This window comes from Phalacrocorax carbo, chromosome 8 (genome assembly GCF_963921805.1).
Source record: "Phalacrocorax carbo chromosome 8, bPhaCar2.1, whole genome shotgun sequence".
NCBI lineage: Eukaryota > Metazoa > Chordata > Aves > Suliformes > Phalacrocoracidae > Phalacrocorax > Phalacrocorax carbo.
This window is the reverse complement of record NC_087520.1, coordinates 42724547-42744920: the sequence shown is the minus strand read 5'-3', so window position 1 is coordinate 42744920 and position 20374 is coordinate 42724547. Positions and strand designations below refer to the sequence as shown.

The window sequence follows — 20374 nt, the reverse complement described above, 5'->3', positions numbered from 1 at the left end:
TGACCTCTTTACAAGTGCCTGAATCTTGAAATTCAACATGCATGTCAGCTCCAGTGGGACGTGCAAGTATTTTGTGCAAATATTTTGCCGTGTCAGGCGCTGGCCCATTGACAGCAGCAGGAATTACAGGTGTTCAGTTCCTCCCAGACGTGCAAAACGCAGATGCTGGAAAGCAGCTCATCTCGACAAGGCTCCAGCTGCCTCCCTTCATGCCGGACGAGAGAAGATCATATGCTACATTTCACTTCTGGCCAGGACTTACCTCCATGTACTGCTTTTTTGCTCAAAATTAATGCTTTGGGGCTGCAGAAGTGTTTCCCAAGATGGATTTTTCCACCGAGAAAGGGGCCACAAGAGAAAGACCACTTCATATGGTCAAAGCATGGGGCTTGGTAGATTTATTTTAAATTAAATAAGTTATTCCATGTGTCCTGGACACAAGCTCACTATAAACTAATTTGAAATCCAGGGAGAAAACCCCCGACAGTCAGTTTTTCAGTCCTTCAAGCTGAAATACCGTACCGGTAGTTCATCACCTGGCAAATAAACCTGCCATCTCAAAACTTTATTAATCATTTTCTGTACCCTGCTTGAACTTTTCCATACTGAACTCTGGAGTGCTCTAATTCTCCATCCACTGGTACCAAAAGAAACAAGGAAAGAGCACAAAAGGAGAGCGATGAAGGCTACGTCATCCTCCTCTGCCTCCGCCACTGCAGGAACGTGATCTGCAGAGACTGTGAGTCGGGGGAGGTACCTGCCATTTGCCCCGCAGCACCCCTAGTTGTAGCCCAGTTTCTGCGAGTAAGAAACAGCCAGACCGACACCTTCCTTGATGGGATGGATTTTTAACTTTTGACCTGGACAGGGAATTGTTTACAGCAATTTCTCTATCATTCCAGAGTAATTATTAACAATTTTTCTCATTATTTGCATTCTCTGACACCTCCAAAGATTTTGCCTGATTATGTCCCTGTATCCCTTCTTCTAAATGTTAATGTTTTAGTCTTCAGGGAAAAAAATAAAAAAACAAAATGGAGATGACAAAAAATCCACAGAAAAAAGGAACAGAAGTTGCTGAGAACACAGCAAAACAAGCCACATTCTTAGTAGGAACAAAGTGTGATGTAGAACATAGCTATTTTTCTGACCTTTCTAAAATTACCTATTTGACTGATTTCTTATGTGTAAAACGAGGCATAAGGCCTTCCCTTCTGCCAAAGTACCATTGTCTCGAGTAATTTAGAAGCTCCCTGTTTCAGTGCATTGAGACTTCCAGCGCACAGACAGATTTAAGACATCCTTAAATTTGTGCAAGACTCACAAGAATGCGTTTCTTAATGCCACTGTAACTAAAGAAGTATTTATAGGAGAAGCCTGGCTAAAATCCAGAGCTCTGAATCAACAACTAGCCCAAAAGCAATGCAATTCTAAGTCTGCTTCGCACGTACGGCTGATGGTTCGGGGTGCAAGGAGGGGCACGGCCCTTGCACCACCAACCTGTGCGTTCGGTGGGGTACAGCTCACGGGCACAAACGCAGATCGGGGACAATGTTATAAACTGGGGAGTGTGACTCTCTCTACCCTACTACACAGCTGCAGAAGAGACGGCTGATAAAATCAGCCTGTTGCATTGTATCAGCCTGTTGCTTACATCATCCCAGGCTTAGTTCAGTAACGCATCCCAGATTTGAACACGCAGTCGTTGCCATAAGATATGTAGGCTGGATATTCTTACATTCATACACCCATTCTGCACATGATGCTGTTATAGTAATAGGTGTAAGGACTATCTCAGAAAGGAGAAAGTCTTTAAAGTCTATTAAAATCTCCTCCAGTGTCAACCCAGGCAGAGATTATAAACATATATATGCACCCAGATTTCACTACTTTCATAAATGGGGTGGAGGTAATATTATATCCTTACGATGCTCCCAGCAGCTGCACAGCATTGCTGCCTGGTACAAAGAATGAGGCATCTTTCCTTAACTTCTTCTGTCCAGATCCTCCTCGTAATGATTTTTTCTCGACACAGCACAAGTATGTTTAATTTTCAGTGCTTAATGGCAAGATGTGTCTAGGTAGGGAATACACTGTAGGTTACCTTGGGCCAGCAGCTATCGGTGACTAATATGGATGTTGTGATTAATATGGCATCTAAATTCAAGTGAATGATGAGAAATTCAGAACGTCTTCTAAATCGGACTACCAGACCCTGGCTTTCCTTCAGACAAGGGAAAAATATGTTTGTATCACTTATTTCATTGGCCATTAATGCTATTCCTAGAGGACACCTAGAGGACACGTGCTCTCCCCTACTTCCTCCAGTTGAGCTCTCATACAGTTACAGGCAAGACTACCAAATCAATATAGTTTCCTGTAATAGCTTTTTCCCGTGTTTTAATGACTATAACAACCAGATGGTTCAGAAAGAGAGCTTTTATTTCAAAAACAAATCCGAAAGAACAGAGGAACTGCTAAATTGGGTCAGGGATCCACATAGCCCAGCGTCCTGGTCTTCACGGTGGAGAGCGGCTGGCAGTTTAGGAAAAATACCGAAAGACAGCGTAGAGCGACCCCTCCTAGTGCACTCCTCCTGCAACCAGCTGTCCAGAGGTCTCCTTTAAATTGCCTCCAGACCACCATGATTAGTGACCACTAAGAGCTGCACAACTAAAATATACCTCAGTTCCCTCCAAATCCTTTTATACCCTCGACCTCTGCAGCATCCTGTGATGAGTTCCACACTCAAAACTCTGCATTTTGTGGGGAATAATGGGGTTTTTTTGAAAGCTGCCGCTTGCTAACGTCGCTGGGACAAGCCTGCAGATGCTCACGGGGGAGAGCCGTCAGTCGCAGGGCGCCAGGAGGAAAGGTCGGTCCCTTCGGCTTTTGAACCAAGCTGCAAATTCGGAACCAGCTGGGAGGCTTCGTCCCTGCAAGAAGAGCAGCGATGCGGAGTTGGCGCTGTGCGGCGAGGGGGAAGAACCAGACACCCACCCTTCAGTTTCTAACGTGGTTTTGATTTGGAAGCAGGTACGAGATGGGAGCCTACGGGGATTTTCTTAGCATTGCCACATTAATCCTTCCTGGGTGGATCTAGAAACGTCCAGGACTGTCCGGACTTGCAGAGGGTGCCTTGTTTGGCAGGAAAGTCTTTGGTGGAGACTTTCTGTGCTGGGTCATTTCCTCCACCATGCAGGTTTTGACAGCCAGTGACGGGAGGGGAGCAGGTACCTGGCAGCAGCTACAGGCCAAGGCTTTCAAGTTCAACCAGCGGGCGTTTGGGAATTTAGTGGCCTATTTTATGTACTTTAAATGTGTCTGGTTTTCAGAAGAACCTGCGCTCTCAGTCTTCTGAAAGTCATCTATGGCATTTCTTCTGACAGCCAAGAATTAGTGTCTATTTTTAAAAGCAAACTAAATGTAAACAACCAAACTTGCCTTTTTTTCATGAGAGGAAAGGGAAAAGGCTCCAGTAAAAGTCTGTCATGATCATGTTGTGGGAGAAACAGCACTTCACTGGGAAGCCCGTATTTTGTTGATCTAATCCTTTCCCCGAGAAGCGGCGTTCCTGTACTGAGTTTCTGAACATTTGTCTCTCCTGTGCTCTAGTCTGACAAATACTTGGGCGAGCAGATTTCGCTCTGTAAACAGTTGCCTGCTGTTTGGGGTAGAGGTCTCATTGTTTTTATAATGCGACAGACTGCCTAAATCATAGACTCATAGAATGCCCTGAGCTGGAAGGGACCCACGAGGACCATCGAGCCCAGCCCCCGTCCCTGCACAGGACACCCCAAATTCACACCGTGTCTCTGAGGGCCTTGTCCAAGTGCTTCTGGAACATCGCCAGGCTGGTGCCGTGATGCCTCCCTGGGGAGCCTGTTCCAGGGCTCCACCACCCTCTGGGGGAGGAGCCTTTTCCTAATACCCAGCCTAACCCTCCCCTGGCACAGTTTCCAGAATGGACCATCCACCAACTCATAAACCTATATGGACATCTGTATAAAAATCCTGCATAAACCTATGTAACAAACAACTGAACAAGTGCCTGTGGCTTGTCTGCAGGTACGAAGTGCTTGCACAATCATTGTTTTTCAAATAATATACATCATGTTTGTCAATTTAATAAACACATTAAGCATTAAATGAACAACATTTCTTTACATCAGATTAAAAAATCTGTAGATTTATACTTCAAATATCTATGGAGCCCTAGCCACACAGGCCAATATAGGAGGATGGAAATTCTTTACCTCTTTTTGCCCGTCATTGTTTTACCTGTAATAAAATTCAACCAAGCCCCAGCCTTGCGTTAACGCGTTCAGTCGGAAACCTGCAATGCACTCGTGGAAAACGCCTCTTCCAGTCAGGCCGTTATACACCATGGGGCAGGCCTGCTTATCCAGCGATGCAGAAACATCAAAGTACTTGCCACCTTTGGTAAGAGTAAACCGAGAAGAATGTCTCCCACCTTCAGTAGTAATTTATCTCAAAAAATCCCAAAATCTATTATTTTTGCATATGGTGTCTTCTTACACTTTTCTAAAGGGCAATAGTTTTCCTGTCTGCTTTGTACATTAAGTTTTGATCAAGCCGTATTTCAAGAGCGGCCGAATCCACCTCAAAACATATGTTTTGACACCCCAAAAGTGAAAAATCACATAACTTATCTGGATTAAAATAAGCAACACCCACCACAAATAGAAACTGTAACTCTCCCTCCGACAGAGCTGCCCGTGGCCCTGGCCCTGCAGCGGGCACACACCGTTACACCGACGACGCGCTACACGCATGACTTACGCGCAGAAGTAAATTTCTCAGGGTGTAAGATGATGCCTTTCGCTTTCAGGTTTTCTCCAAGGATCACATGGAATTTCACTGAATAGTCTTTCCTCCGCTAAATGAACTGCATGCCAAAACGCTGAAGGCAGATATAGGCGGGCGACGTTTAGCTTACCGGCAGTGAAACTGACTCCATATTCATCCTTGATAACACCGTCATCAGCCATCTCAGCCAGCGAGGCGTTGGACCACTCAATGCCAGCCTTCCTCCCATCGGGGAAAAAGACATAACCTACAGTGAGGCTGAAGGGGAAAGGAATGGAGCAGAATTAAAGTCCAACCAAAGCTCAAATGGACCAGCACATTGGCCTTGCAGGGAAGCTCAGCGCTGAGCATGGCTTTCATCCCCGGAGAGCAGCAGGAATCAAAAAGTAAAGGTTCTATTGTGGGATATTGCAAACGCTGAGCGGGGGAAGCCGTGCATCCAGGGAAGGCGACGAGGCTGGCAGGATGGACTGTGGTGGGCACGTGGGACAGGCAGGTCACAGGCACAGAGTGCCAGTCAGCAAAGCAGGGCTCCCTGCGTAATGCCCCGCCGCAGGCAGACACACCTTCTTAAATAGCTGGAAGTCCTCAATTTGTACCTTAAATCATCTAGGCGGCAAGACAGGCAGCTGCCTCACCCAAGCAGTAATTGAATGGGAAGGAAGCAATTGAAGGTAAAAGCTGACCTTGTGACTAACTGCAAATGGAAAATTGGGTGGAGGGAGTGGAGAGCAAGAGGGTGTGGATGGAAATTGGGCTACGCAAGTTCAAAGCAAGAATGTGCATAAAGGCATCCTGCAGAGCAACTTCTGCCACCTTTAAGACGTATATTTTAGCAGCGTAAATTCCCTTGGTTACTTACTTAGTTGTGGTGGCTGGCATATTAATAACTGTTAAATGTGCTGCAGTCCCATCCTGTAAGAGTGCAATAAAGAAAAAGCAGTCTAATTTGTGTGGACCCGTTTGTGCGGATCATACGCTGACTTGACCAAGAAACCACTGGCTATAACTCAGTTATGCAGTGTGCGATGACTTTATACTTTTTAATCTTCTCAACACATCTTCCATGAAAATCTGGCTGCAAATAAGAGTCCAAAAATATAAACCAGACACATGGAGGACAAATTAAGGATATTAAGGACAACAGAAAGTCCAGAGCAAGCAGACATAAGAGGAGGAGGGAAAGAATACATGCAGAGATGTCAGCTAGACATGTTCAAAACTGATGGGCCACCTATGAAGGTTGGCCCTGCTGTGACCAGACACCTCTTCTAACCTATATTATTCTATGCCTAAGAGCAGCATATGGGGAAAATGTTAAATAGGAAGGAACTGGAATCTCATGTTTTTATTCATTTCTCTTCCATCCTTGAGTCTGAATCCCTTCATGCTCCACTTGGGCTGCTCTGAGGCAAATATAAGCCTACACTGTGATGTTACATATGTACAGACAACTCAGGGTATGAGGACTCCAAACTTCAATCAGTGATAAACTTGAATTCCTTCTTAACAGTCAGTTGGCTTTTAATTAGGGGAGGAAAAGCCACAGCTATTTTGAATCCTGAATAACTATGAAGAAAAGGGAGAGGTTACTACCGGACTATACATATCACAGTGCAAAAGCAGAGTCTTATGAAAAGGAACACAGGCATATGTTAAATCTTGGCAGCTACTGGATCTGCACGTATGCAGGATTTTCCAGGGTGTGTTTTTGTGCTGCCCAGCTTTACCTGGGAAAAGAATTTTTATTCTGCGTTCAGTCTTAACTCCTGCAATGCTGCCTATAACAGAATTTAGATTTCTTTACACCTGTGTTGGCAAAGGAAACGCGTTTTCAGGAGCATCTGTTCGGGTTGCACGCCAGCTTGCAATGCCAGCATTCAGCACTTCCCCACGCTGTGCGCTCCCAGCAGCCACAGCACAGACACTCCTTTGGCGCAGCCACAAGGGCAAAGCAGAGATTAGAGCTGAGCCCTGACAGAAATATTTGCTGACTGCTGTCATGAAGGCTTAGGATGCCTTCAAACACCTCGGCCTCTCAATTAGTGTGAATGAGCACTGCATCAGCTCCTCAGAGCACTGGGTATCTGCGGCAGCTGAGAATCTGTCCTGTAAAGCAGCCTATCTATTTTAGTTCCTAAAAAAGGTGAAACAAACAGTTTCAAGTTACCAAAACAATTTTTGGTTCAACTAGTGTAGCAAAATCTCAGTTTTTACACACATGGCTCTGCTTTTGCGAGCTGCTTCCAACATTGATATGTGCTAATGATGGCAACAGTTAGCACTTCTGATTGCACCCTGTGGATGCTCCCCATGCCTTATTTCTGGATATTTAAATATGAGGTGTTCGGAACACCTCCATTTTCATGGTTAAGTAGCATATTGGCATGTTAATACCTACCTCAAAGCGTGCCAGAATCATGACATACCGGTAAATCTCAGACCAGTTCCTGATACCTGCAAAACAGAACAAAATCACCCAAATAAAGTTAACCATTGTGGGAAAAGATGAAATAATGGTACCTGACTTGACATTGAGTAAAGAAATTCTCCAGTAATTGATAACAGGCTAAACATGCCCCCAAAACAATAATGGGATTGTTCCTCTTTTTCCACCAGTTCAAGGCCTAATGGAAAGGGAAGCAGAGTAAAATGTCACGTCACGCTGACACCGGGTCTACATACTGGCCAAATCCAGGAAAACGTCACAAAACATTTTAACAGCTCCAAATGTGTCAATGCCTTTGCAGCAGCTTACGAGACACGAATGGACCAAATTCTCCCCATCACGAACCTCCGCACTCATCTGGCCCAGCTGTGAGCTTATACCCCATCTCTCCCTTAAATAGGAATATTGCTGCCTTGAGGAGCATCAGCCTTTAATGAGGTGGAGAGAGGAAGGTGGGATTTGTGGTTCAGGGAGGCTTCATGCCTACTTAGAATCATTTACGTTGGAAAAGACCTCTAGAATCATCAAGTCCAACCCCCAACCCAACACCCCCAGGCCTCCTAAACTGTGCCCTGAAGTGTCACATCTATATCTTTTTTGAACACCCCCAGGGATGGTGACTCCCCCACCTCTCTGGGCAGCCTGTGCCAGGGCCTGACCACTCTTGCAGTGAAGAGATTTTCCCTAATACCCAATCTAAACCTCCCCTGAGGCAGCTTGAAGCAGTTTCCTCTCATTCTATCACTAGTGACTCAGGAGAAGAGAGCTGAAGACACAGGAACAAAATATGAGTCAAAACTCAGGTCTACTCTGGTACCTTTGATGGATAACAAGGATAAAAGGAGCTCTTTGCTCAGACAGGCTCCCAGCACTTGGGTAGCTAAGGAAGTGTGGGTTGGATGAGTGGACAGTGAGGTGGACAGAGAAGTGGCTGAACAACAGAGCTCAGAGGGTCGTGATCAACAGGGCAGTCTCTGTTGGAGGCCTGTAACTAGCGGCATTCCCCAGGGGTCTGTGCTGGGTCCAGTCCTGTTTAATATCAATGACCTGGATGATGGGACAGAGCGTAACCTCAGCAAGTTTGCTGATGATCCCAAGCTGGGAGGAGCGGCTGATACACCAGAAGGCTGTGCTGCCATCCAGCGAGTCCTGGACAGGCTGGAGAGCTGGGCCCAGGGGAACCTCAGGGAATTCAGCAAGAGCCAGTGCAAGGTCCTGCCCCTGGGGAGGAACAACCCCCCGCACCAGCACAGGCTGGGGGGGACCTGCTGGTGAGCGGCTCTGCTGAGAGGCCCTGGGGGTGCTGGGGGGCAGCGAGGTGACCCTGAGCCAGCACCGGGCCCTTGGGGCCAAGGGGGCCAGCGGTGCCCTGGGGGGCATGGAAAGGAGCGTGGCCAGCAGGGCGAGGGAGGTTCTCCTCCCCCTCTGCTCTGCCCCAGTGAGGCCACAGCTGCGGGGCTGCGGCCAGTTCTGGGCCCCCCAGTGCAAGAAGGGCAGGGAGCTGCTGGAGCAAGGCCAGCGCAGAGCTGCCAAGGGGATCAGGGGCTGGAGCATCTCCCTTGGGAGGAAAGGCTGAGACCTGGGTCTGTTCAGCCTGGAGAGGAGAAGGCTGAGGGGGATCTCATCAGTGCTTATAAATACCTGAAGGGCGGGTGTCAGGAGGATGGGGCCGGGCTCTTTTCAGTGGTGCCCAACACCAGGCCAAGGGGCACCGGGCACAAGCTGGAACTCGGGAAGTTCCCCCTGAACATGAGGACAAACCCCTTCCCTGTGCGGGTGCCAGAGCAGGGGCACAGGCTGCCCAGAGAGGCTGTGGGGTCCCTTCCCTGGAGACATTCACCCCCCGCCTGGACGCGGTCCTGTGCCCCTGCTTTGGGGGTGCCTGCTCAGGCAGGGGGTGGGACGGGATGAGCTCCAGAGGGCCCTTCCAGCCCCTGCCATTCTGTGATCTGCGATTCTGTGAAAGGCAAACTCTTTGGTCCTCAGCCCCTCTGCCAGGGTCCCTCAGGTTTAGGGGCTGTAAGAGCAAGAGGGAGTGATCCCAGGACTGGGAGTGTCTTAGGAACAAGCTGTCACGTTTCTTCTTCATTTAGAAACTGTAACTGCAAGGCCTCGATTCAGGACATTATGACATGTGAAGCTTAGCCATAAGAAAGGTATTTCCTCTGAAATGCCTTAACTTCATTCCCAGTCATGGAATTAGTTATTTTTAAAGAATCTTTAGTCCCACTGCCCTCCCAGTACCATCTCTAGTGAAGGCAGCCAAGCATGTGGGTTGTTTCTGGTGCTGTTACCATAAGAGTGGCTCCGAACGCCTTTGAGGGAAAGTTCAGTTTTCTCATGATTTTCTATTTCAATTTCTCCAACAGACTGACCCCACTGCTCATGTCGGAAATGTTGTTCCCTTTGCCTGGGAGAAAGAAAAGAGTGAATCAGCACAAACAAAGTCAACAAGGCAAAATCAAGGCATCCCCAATGCCAACCTGACAGACTTACGTCCTGAAATGAACAGCTTTCAGAGCATCTAGATCATGGCTACGCTGGATTTTACACATTAGCAAACACCTATACATTTCCCAGTTATTGCTACATAAAGTCTACGAGACACCTGAGAATGAAACAGCAGCAAATTCCCACCCTGACAGACTATGAAAATGCCCTTTGTTTGAAAAAAAAGCTGTACTACCAAACAGATGCTGCTTAGAAGTCAGCAGGTATCACTATTGATATACATGTTTTCTGCCTGTATTAAACAACACGCTATTGATGCTCATATTTTGTTCCTGTAGTTTCAGCTCTTTAAAGCTTGTATAGTAATTAACAGACCCACTTTAGCCCTCCTTTTATATGATTATATCCTACCTTTGCTTAGATATACCTGCACCATTGGTTTTGGAAGAGGCCTAAATCAGGTTGTTAGCAATGAAAAAGAAATATTCCTAATGCTCAAGGTTTTACAGACCAAAACTGTGGGCACATCCCTCCACCCACATATCAGGAAGACCCCATCCATGTGCAGGATCCTCCTTAGAGGTTGCCAGATCTGGTGTGGTAGTGAAACCAGGAGACACCTGAGAGGAGCCATGTCCTTTATTAGCTCACTTCAAATTAATACCACCTTCTAAAATCACCTAAAACAACACATGACAGACCCTGAACAGATCTATAGAAAAATTACTGTTAACCCCTGAAGAAATTAATCTCACTTTTTGACCCTCTGGAAGAACTCGATGGTCCAAGGTTCCTGGGCAAAAGCGTGTGCAAATGTGCTGGGGTGACTGTCGACACTAAAGTTAAAGACTTCTGTGAAGTTCTCCCAACTAGGAAAAGAGGGGGAAACATAAAAGACATTATTAGCTTCTGGGTGATACGCGGCCAAGTTGTGCTCCTGCTACTCTGGCAGTCTTTGTATTTTACCATTACTGGATAATTCTGATTTTTGTAACTTTCAGTACGTTACTACTTTTCAAGGAAGCAAAGAAAAGGAAACTGGGAAGAGCAACAACAGCCTGCGAGAGTCAACGGATTACCTAGGAAGGGAAGCTGGCAGGGCAGAGCCGCAGAGAAAGCAAGCTGCTGTCTCTTGTGCAGCCTATTCAGAGGTACAAATGCAGCATTACTCCAGAAACACTGTGCTATTTTAACAGCAAGTGATCTTTTTATCAGACAAAGTCCATAAACGGAAAGCGAAAGCAGAGGCAGGGGCTTCTTGTGTTACTTCGTGCAAATGACCCTTTGAAAACAGTAACCACATCTCTAACCATGAACTCACTGTACAGCCCAAAGCAAAACCGAAATGCTCTTACTGGATAGAGAATTTAACGGGTACAAGTTCGCCTTCCTCCTCACTCCACTGCTGTCGGTAGGGTCCTTTTCTGTAAGGCAAAGCACTACAATTTTGTATCACTGCTAAAGAAACGTGTTTGGAAGTGGATGCAATAGGAGACACTGCAGAATGACACTATCGTGTGTTAAGGTAGAATAGTAACGCTGCATTACAACCCTACACTGGGTGCAGATATTACTAGCTGTATTTTCATTCCATAAAAATCAACACGTGCTATTGCTACCAAATAGCTTTTGGTTCAAGCCAGTTAAATATATTTCCAGACTGTGTTCAAAAAGCCTTGTTCTTAAGCGTAGACAAATGAAACTAGAGAGTGCTGCAATACCTGAGTAATCCGTCGAAGCTTATTCTCCAGCGTGCTTGGGGCTCTACGTACTCAACAGTGAGCCCTCCTCCACTCCAAATCTCTTCTGATTCATCACTCACCATCATGTTTGGATGTTGTGGGTGCTAAAAAGGTGTTTAAGGAAAACATCTTTTAAATTTCATTTTGGGGATGTAACGTGGGTGAATTCCTGCTCTGGTGGTCCCTCTGCAGAAGGAACATTTGGTTGAACTGACTTTTCAGTTCTACCTGCTTCTGTTAATCGGATTATTAGAGAAGGAAAATTGCATCTAAAGCACCTGAGTTTTAAGATAATACATCATTGCTTCAGATAATACAACTGAGTTACTTGTGTGAACGGAGGTCACTACAAGAGCTCAGCTCCTTACACCGGTGACTGTCAAGTTTACAGCCAAGCTCACGCAGGGCTTTGGGGGTAAATTTATTTTTAGGCTGAATTTGATGAACCTCTGAAATTATTTAAATTTCTAGTGCATGCAAACTCTTTGAAAAATATGTCTTATTGCCTACAGCTGCCAGCTTTCTAACACAGAGCTTATGCCTGTTGCTGTGGGGAAGGATCTAAGAAGCTCCTGAACTTGGCTACACGCAAAGTAGCACCATTATACTAAATATTACTAGAAAACCAAATAATTCACATCAGTCTTCTCTGTTCTGGTTTTCTGCAAATAGAACATCTCCTGCTTTTGCTGGTCGTGACTGCTTAGCAAAACAACTTTGTGAACATAAAGACAGTTGAGTGCAAAAGGATTTATGTCAGCTCTCTCCTCCTTTCCTACCTAGTCAGCTCTTAAGAAAAAAGAAAATCCACAGGCAAAATATATGGTTAATATCATCTTCCCTTCAGCAAGAATGAAGCAGATGTACATATAACTATCGAAAAGTTTTCCTTTCTCTTTGCAAAGAGGCAATTCCACAATGTTTTTTATAGCATTCACTCATTAAAAAAAGGGGGGAAAAAATCAAGAATAACCATATGGCATAACTTATTAACCACAGGCTCACACGATCAGAAAGACTGAATGCTCAAATCCTTCCTGGGAGACTGACTGAGACATTTTTCAGAAAAAAAATGCTACGTTTTGTGCACATTATGAGAAAAAAGGAATGAGTGTCAGACACCTACTGAAAAAATTAGACATAACCAGTGATCCGGCCTACCAGTTCTACCACTGTCTTCAACCACAGCAGTCTTCCTGTTAGGAAATTCAAGTAAGGAAGGTGCAGAGAACATTCATTCTGGCTTGGGATGCTAACACAGGTTCAAGGTAGGAGTTAAGCACTGCTCTTGAACGTCATCCCACCTCCACCACTTACTTCAAACTCTCCTATTCCATCCACCCTCAGGAAGAGCCACATCTCACAGACCCCATTAGGACGTTTGGCAAGACGAGTGATGACAAAGGTCTTGGTGGTCTCCGCAAAGCCGGTGAAGTAAACGGAATCAAGCGCCTAGGGAAAGGGAAAGGGGTTTCAGCTCCAGCTGGAGGCAGGAAAGGAGGAGAAGGTGAGTAATTCTTTGTTTTCCATAGGTTTCTTCTCAGGAAAGAAATTTTAGTTTCACTTTTAATCTTTAACAGCAGGCACCCCAGCAAACAGCCAGAGTTTTGCTAGCGGCACCAAAGCCTCATTCACAAGAGAGGACGGTCCACGTGCTCGGAGAACATTTAGTTAACCTGGCATACAACGCTCACATCATTCACTGCCACAAAAGTGTTTTCCCTTTCTTGTTTGCCCATTTCCTCGTCAGGGCAGACACAGAAAGCAGCGACGAGGCAGATGAGAGGCAGTTTTAGAGAGGAGGCGTAATTATTGCACGATAGCCACAGACAAGGTAAACTATTTTCCTGAATTAAGATGATTATTTTGCAACGAGAAGCTCCCTTGAGCAAAATCCTTATGAAATGTGTCCTCAAAAAGAGTGTCTGCAAGAAGAAATTTGAGCCACAGACATGCTGTTTCCCCACCTACCTCCAAATTACATGTAGAACAACTTATACTTAGGGGAAACATAGAATTAAAAAGGAAAAAGGAAGAGAAAGAAAGAAAGTCATAGGAAACCCAGCACTTCACTAACATGGTCAGCAGCTGGGCCGGTATAGGGCCAGTTAACGTCTCAAGTTTCAAAACCTGTTAGGCACCGAAGTCCACAACTTCAGATTCAGGCCTATCTTTTCACGTATTTATGCAGAACTCGCTCAAAGTGAAGCTTTAAAAGCTGGAGCGTGGAAATTAAGTTTACGTGTGCATTTTTTTTTTTTGGCACGGACAAAGTTCTGCTTTTGAAAAACTATTCACGTAAAATGCAAAAAAAACACCTAAAATCAGATTATTGTTGTCCTTGTGCACACGGATAAAGGAGGAGTCTGGAAATACACACAGAGCGAGCCTATTGGATGCCGACGCAAAAATTCAGAGACGTGATTTCTGGAAGTATTTTCCAGATCTGTTTTTAGACCTCCCTTGTAAGTGTTGTTTCAGTGCTGCTGCCTGAGGGAGCAGAGAGGAAATCACAGACCACCCTGGACGTCAGTTTGATTTGGAAGATGGTGTCACTTTTGCCCTATCAGATTTGGTCGAGATTGGCAAAACGCTTTAAAATGCTACAAGAGCAGCTTAATTAGCAGAAAGTAAAAGCTAGAGAAAACAGCTTTTTTTTTTTTTAAAGGCTAAGCAGAATCCTCAATGCATTTCTTAAATAACGTGACTTCAGGATTCCCAGAAGGCTCCAGGAAATGTTAGCAAGAAGTTGATTTTTCACAGAAATTACTTAGGATCCAAAATCTCAGCCAAATCTTGATTATACAAGATAAAACAGAGGGAAATCCTGTCTCAGCCTTTCTACCTCCCCCTCTCACCACAAAATACAGCAAACCCCACCCAAATCTCCCCGTCAGGCACAGTATTTTGGTACGTGAACACAGGTTGTAGATAGAGGGTTTATAATTTCTTAAGCAGACAAGTACACCTGGAAAACTAGACTCAGTTCACCAAGGGTGCGAAAATAAACGGCTTCTGTGTCCCATAGTGCATCTGCTTTTTCCCACCGATATCAGCTGGTCTGTTTGAGACAAACCTTTTCCCTGCAAGGGGCAGCCAAAGCGACATCCCCACCCTGCCTTCCCTGGGATGTGTTTGGGGGGGAAGAATGGGGGCCCCGAGGGGTCAGGCGGTGGGGGGGTGCCACGCACCAGCATGCAGGGGATGGGGGTTCCTGAGGGATGCGGGTCCCAGGGGGATGCAAGGTGCTGCCTTGCTGGGAGAGGTGCAGATCCCTGGAAGTGGTGGGGGTCCACGGGGGTCCAAGGGGAATGGGTGTTGTGGGGCCCAGGGGATGGGGGTTCCAGGGATTGGGGGGTGGGGGGAATGCGGTCCCAGGGGTGCCCGGGGGGCAGGGAGATGGGGGTGCCAAGGATGGGGGAGGCAGGGGTGCCAGGGAAGGGGGTGTCACGGAAGGGGGTCCCAGGATTTGGGGGTGCCGGGGCGGCGGCGGGACACTCACGTGGGGGTCGGGGCGGAGCGGGCGCGGCCGCCGTGGCTCGGCGGGAGCTCCGCCGGCCGCCCGCTGCCTCCAGGCGCCGAGGAAGAGCAGGAGGCAGCCCAGGGCCCAGCGCTTCAGCGGCGCCCAGGCGCCGGGGGGGGCCGCCCGCCGCCCCCCGAGCAGCGCCAGCAGCGCCGCCGCCCCCAGCAGCGCCAGCAGCCCCAGCATCGCGGCGGGGCGCGGGGCGGTGCGGAGCGGAGCAATGGGCGCGGGGCGGGGCGCGGGGCGGTGCGGAGCGGAGCAATGGGCGCGGAGCGGGGCGCGGGGCGGGGCGGAGCAATGGGCGCGGAGCAATGGGCGCGGGGCGGTGCGGAGCGGGGCAATGGGCGCGGAGCGGGGCGCGGAGCGGTGCGGAGCGGAGCAATGGGCGCGGGGCGGGGCGCGGAGCGGGGCGCGGAGCGGGGCGCGGGGCGGTGCGGAGCGCAGCAATGGGCGCGGGGCGGGGCGCGGGGCGGTGCGGAGCGCAGCAATGGGCGCGGGGCGGGGCGCGGAGCGGTGCGGAGCGCAGCAATGGGCGCGGAGCGGGGCGCGGGGCGGGGCGGAGCAATGGGCGCGGAGCGGGGCGGAGCGGGGCAATGGGCGCGGAGCGGGGCGCGGGGCGCGGTGCGGAGCGGAGCAATGGGCGCGGAGCAATGGGCGCGGGGCGCGGTGCGGAGCGGAGCGGAGCAATGGGCGCGGAGCGGGGCGGGGCGGAGCAATGGGCGCGGAGCAATGGGCGCGGGGCGGTGCGGAGCGGGGCAATGGGCGCGGAGCGGGGCGCGGGGCGGTGCGGAGCGGAGCAATGGGCGCGGAGCAATGGGCGCGGGGCGGTGCGGAGCGGAGCAATGGGCGCGGAGCGGGGCGGGGCGGAGCAATGGGCGCGGAGCAATGGGCGCGGGGCGGTGCGGAGCGGAGCAATGGGCGCGGAGCGGGGCGGGGCGGAGCAATGGGCGCGGAGCAATGGGCGCGGGGCGGTGCGGAGCGGAGCAATGGGCGCGGGGCGGTGCGGAGCGGGGCAATGGGCGCGGAGCGGTGCGGAGCAATGGGCGCGGGGCGGTGCGGAGCGGAGCAATGGGCGCGGGGCGGTGCGGAGCGGGGCAATGGGCGCGGAGCGGGGCGCGGGGCGCGGCGCTGGCTCCGGCCGCCGCCAAACCCCGCCTCGGGGCCGCTCAACCCGGTGGCCCGGCGGCGGTCATTTCCGTGAGGGGCTTGTCCCGGCTGTCGACGCGCTGAGGTCACTCTGGGAAGTTGCATTTGCACCTTTTATTTTTTTTTTTAATTTAATTTTATTTATTTATTTTTTCTCCCTAGAAACGGGATCTCAGCGCGCGTGTCGCCCAGCTGCGTGGAAGCGCTCAAAGGGAAGTTCGAGCGCTTCCCCTGAAGAGGCAGAGCCAAATCTCTAGGAAATCCTGCGGGTTAAGTGTTGTGGTGCGGGAGAGGTGGGTTTTGTGGTCTCCCGCCCCCCACCGGGGCTAGCGAGGGGTATGAGGGCAACACCAGCCGCTCTGCCCCGGGGATGAAGGTTGGGGATGTTCCCGGCTCTTTGATTCAGACCGCAGTTCCTACTCTGGATTTCTGTTTTATGAGGGTCTCAGCGTAAGTGGGTTCCCGCTGCCAGCTCCAGCCAAGAGGCAGGGAAAAGGCTTTGCAGCCCGCTTCATGCAAGGCACCAGAAAATCCCAGCGGGCATCCCTTCTGCGTCTCTTGGAGGCACCGTTTCTAGAAGCCATATTTTTGAAGGCTTTTGGCCAGCTGCACAATACATCTTTCTATTTCTTTTGCAATTAGCAAGCGTTCGGCCTCTTTTCCCTATGCTAGAATAAACCCAGCCTCTCAGGAGTGGTTACAGTGCAGCTGATCTCACTTTGGAGAAAGACGGGGCTCTTGGAACCCATGCTTTCTGTTATTTTCTGAGTGTTTTGACACCCTGTTAGCTCTACAGACTTCTCAGTGGACTTCCTGATCCTTGAAAAAGCATTTATTGTACATTTTTATGCCTCGTCTCAATTGTCCCTCAATTTGGTTATAATGCCACCTCTGCTGTGGTTTGTGCTTAACACATCAGTGCTTACGGTTCTTTCGATTTTCTTCTCCGAACGCAACTTGGTTTTAATAACCTCCTTGGCTCTGCTGCTTCTTTTTGCCCTTTATCTAGTCTTTTCTGACACTGATGTGCACTTACTCTGCCGCTATGATCACGTTTCTATCTACCCTTCAAAAGCCTTTAGTGTCTTAGATGTTCCTGTTACCTTCTTCTTCAAAAGCTTCCATATTTTTACACAGTTCCCCTGTTCTGAGAACGGGCACAACTGTTCTGTATTGCCTTATTGCGATGGACCACAAAAGTAGAGGGGCAGGAACTGAAAAGCAGAAGGCACCAGAGATGAAGACAATGAGGTGCAGGACTTTATTTCTGTACATCGCCATTGCTTCAGTTAATATTCAAGGGGTATGTCTTAAAGTTAACCACACAGACTAGGCAGAGAGCCAGAGAAATAATAAGGTTATTTTCTTGCTTCAGATCGTGTTGTGGAGGGACTGAAAACAGTCTAAGCATAGGAGGTGTGCCACGAAGTTATCACCCTGCCCCTGCAGCACGGGAGATAACGGTCCAGTACAGAGGAAGGCTGCAAAGGGAATGGATTATGAAAAGCAGCTTTTATTTTTAGTTAAAATTTAAACACAGTATTGACACAAAGCAATACTCAATGGGGAAAAATCTACCCAAACGACAAACCTTGGGGACTTTACAAACATGCACAGAATTGAACCCTCGGCAGCACCAGTCAGCTTGAGTCGTGCGGCCCTGTGGCAAACGACGTGTTCTTGTAAACTCTTCCTTTTTTCCTAATGCAGCCCATGAGCGGCTTTACTGCACTTTGCCAAAGGGTTGGAGTCCTTACACCGACCATTTGAACTTCAGTGTTTGCATTTCTGAGGGGACGATAAACGGGGCATGAATATTTCATACGTTCCCCTGATAGGTGAAATATTTTAAAACTCCCATAGTCAAAACAGCGCATCGGTTAAGGCATTGTGGCTGTCCCCATGGAATCTGTAACAGAGATAAGCTCCGTTCCTTCCTACGAGGACAGGAAGCATGGAAACAATTTGCTTCGTGCACCATTATGTTTCAACATTTCTTAGGTAATTTGTTTGAGGACTTGCAGTTATCTCTGGCAAACAATTTACCTTGGCAATATTGTTTTCTGTGGAAATGGGTTCCAAACCTGCAGGACTTGCAGAAGAACCAAAGTCCTGACATGCCTGGTAATGTTTTCAGCACGGCAAAACCAATGCGAGGCATATTAAAACAAGTCTAGGATGTGCTCCACGCGCTTAGCAAAAACGTGGGGAAGAAAATATTAAACTGATTTGTTTGTTTTGAAGTTCAGGAGGAAATGAGGAACCTGTGACTGATGCATGGCGCTGAACGTACGGAGAACAAAAGCCGAATTTCAATATCTCTGGTTAGCATAAATTTGCTAACTTGCTCTTAAGCATCTTCAATGTTGACCATCGAGCTTCTCATTGCGTAGTGAACACTTTAAACAGCACTGCCTCTTTTAAATCCAGCTGCCTGGCAAAGGAAGTTGGTATGTTAGGACTATATTCCATCAGAAAATATACTCCGACACCCTCAGAAATCAAGGGCCTGCAAAATTAAGTGTAGCTCTGCGGTCCAAACTGGTTCTCAAGATCTTTGAGTGCGGACTGTATTTGCTGTACAAAGCTCTCTGGTCTCTCTAGCAGCGTCTGAGCAGAAATCAAAGGCAAGAGAACAAAACCAAAAATGCATCACGGCCTCTCCTCCTCAGAGAGCTGCAAATGCAAATGGATTTTCAGAACAACACCCAGAAATAACGGCTAGGCTCACACTGGTAGTGTGAGACCCAGACATGCCTGAACTTCAAGAACATTCAGATCCAGGCGAGAAGTTCCTGGTTTCAGCCTATACTTGTTACATGTCATTATGTGTGATGTTTCTTTAAAAAATTGTCCAATAACTGCCTTGTCTATGCACCTTTTCTCCCTGCATTTGCACCTGGAGGAACGCCGTTCACCCATGTCACGTGGCCAGTATGACTAACGCTATTTTAGGCCGCCCCTGGGGCTGCAGAAATAAGTGATGCACCATCCACTGGGCAAACGCACTAGTTACGCTGCGGTGACAAGCCATTAAACATCAGTTCTCCCAAAATCGATTGCAAAACTTCCACTGAATTAGATGCTCTTTCTGATAAAGCATGCATGGGAACTGCTGAAGTATACAGCCTCCTGGGCGTGACAACATGCAGAGTCCTGTCTAGGTAATACTGTTAGAAAAAACCAAAACAAACAACACAGTACCTACGCTTTTTGTACTTCGGGGTAAGCGTGAGGTATTGGCGATCCTGCGATAAAAGCGCAAGGCAGGCAGTGTGTTTCAGTTTTCTCAAGGTTAAGCTCGCCATAATCAGCACTGCGCCCCACATAAGCATGTACCCAAGAAAAAAGCTTTTCTTCATTTCACTTTTATTCCTGGATGGGGTTGTTCAGCCTGGGGAAGAGAAGGCTGCGGGGAGATCTTATTGCAGCCTTTCAGTGCTTAAAGGGGTCTATAGGAAGGATGGGGGCGACCACTTGAGCAAGGCCTGTGTGACAGGACAAGGGGTGATGGTTTTAAACTAAAGGAGGGTAGATTTAGACTGGATATTAGGAAAAAAATTGTTTACAATGAGGGTGGTGAGACCCTGGCCCAGGTTGCCCAGAGAGGTGGGAGATGCCCCATCCCTGGAAACATCCAGGGTCAGGCTCTGAGCAACCTGGTCTGGTTGAAGATGTCCCTGCTCACTGCAGGGGGTCAGACTGGATGTCCTTTAAATGTCCCTTCCAACGCAAACCATTCTGTGATTCTACGGTTAAGGGAAAACATGGAGGGAGAAGGAAGTTTTGGAAAAAGATCAGCCTCTATGACTTTGTGTCTACGGATGTTTACATACTTTCATTTGAATAGCAGAGAGCTTGGCATGAGACCAGCATATTTCTTCTTTTCTTGTAGTGTGTGAAACCCAGCTGCCAGGAAATAGAATACTACGGACAAAAGCAAGCTGTTCTGAAGTCCCTAATATTTCAGCACAGAAGCAAAGGGAAACACAAAAAGTAAAGCAGAAACACACACAAACACTGGGCAGCTGCATTTCATTGCACTTATAGGCAGATACAACCCCTCATGCGCTTGCTGCCCGTGTCCCACTAGATGGTGTTCATGCTACAAGAAAAAACAGGATGCAGAAGCGTGCCCGAGCTGTCAGAATTGGTTTGTCACCCTTCAGCTTTTTTGTGTGTTTTAAATGTATCAACAGCTCTCACACTGCATGGTTTGCTATTTTGCGTGTC

At 48.3% G+C, this 20374-nt stretch overlaps 1 protein-coding gene and 1 long non-coding RNA gene across 8 annotated transcripts; one reads left to right on the top strand and one right to left on the bottom strand.

Annotated features, from left to right (window-relative positions):
• Nucleotides 1-2421: 2421 nt before the first annotated feature.
• Nucleotides 2422-15423, bottom strand: LOC135314806 (uncharacterized). Of its 2 annotated transcripts, XM_064459691.1 has the most exons (12): nucleotides 15242-15398; nucleotides 14975-15191; nucleotides 12790-12924; nucleotides 11452-11576; nucleotides 11086-11154; nucleotides 10486-10599; nucleotides 9574-9689; nucleotides 7232-7287; nucleotides 5693-5745; nucleotides 4961-5088; nucleotides 4282-4438; nucleotides 2422-2936 (listed from the first exon to the last, which is right to left on the bottom strand). In XM_064459691.1, the coding sequence occupies exons 2-12, from the start codon at nucleotides 15179-15181 to the stop codon at nucleotides 2834-2836; spliced, it is 1263 nt and encodes a 420-aa protein (XP_064315761.1). In that variant the 5' UTR covers nucleotides 15182-15191; nucleotides 15242-15398; the 3' UTR covers nucleotides 2422-2833. The 2 variants fall into 2 exon arrangements, with proteins under 2 accessions (XP_064315761.1, XP_064315760.1); XM_064459690.1 differs by lacking the exon at nucleotides 2422-2936 and having other exon boundaries at nucleotides 4325-4438; nucleotides 4804-5088; nucleotides 14975-15423.
• Nucleotides 15424-15687: 264 nt separating this feature from the next.
• On the top strand, nucleotides 15688-20351 carry LOC135314807 (uncharacterized). Of its 6 annotated transcripts, none has more exons than XR_010374304.1 (3): nucleotides 15688-15779; nucleotides 16304-19305; nucleotides 20037-20351. It is a non-coding gene; the product is annotated as an uncharacterized LOC135314807 (long non-coding RNA). The 6 variants fall into 6 exon arrangements; XR_010374306.1 differs by lacking the exon at nucleotides 15688-15779 and having other exon boundaries at nucleotides 16050-16434; nucleotides 16548-19305; XR_010374303.1 differs by lacking the exon at nucleotides 15688-15779 and having other exon boundaries at nucleotides 16051-16434; nucleotides 17279-19305.
• Nucleotides 20352-20374: the final 23 nt, after the last annotated feature.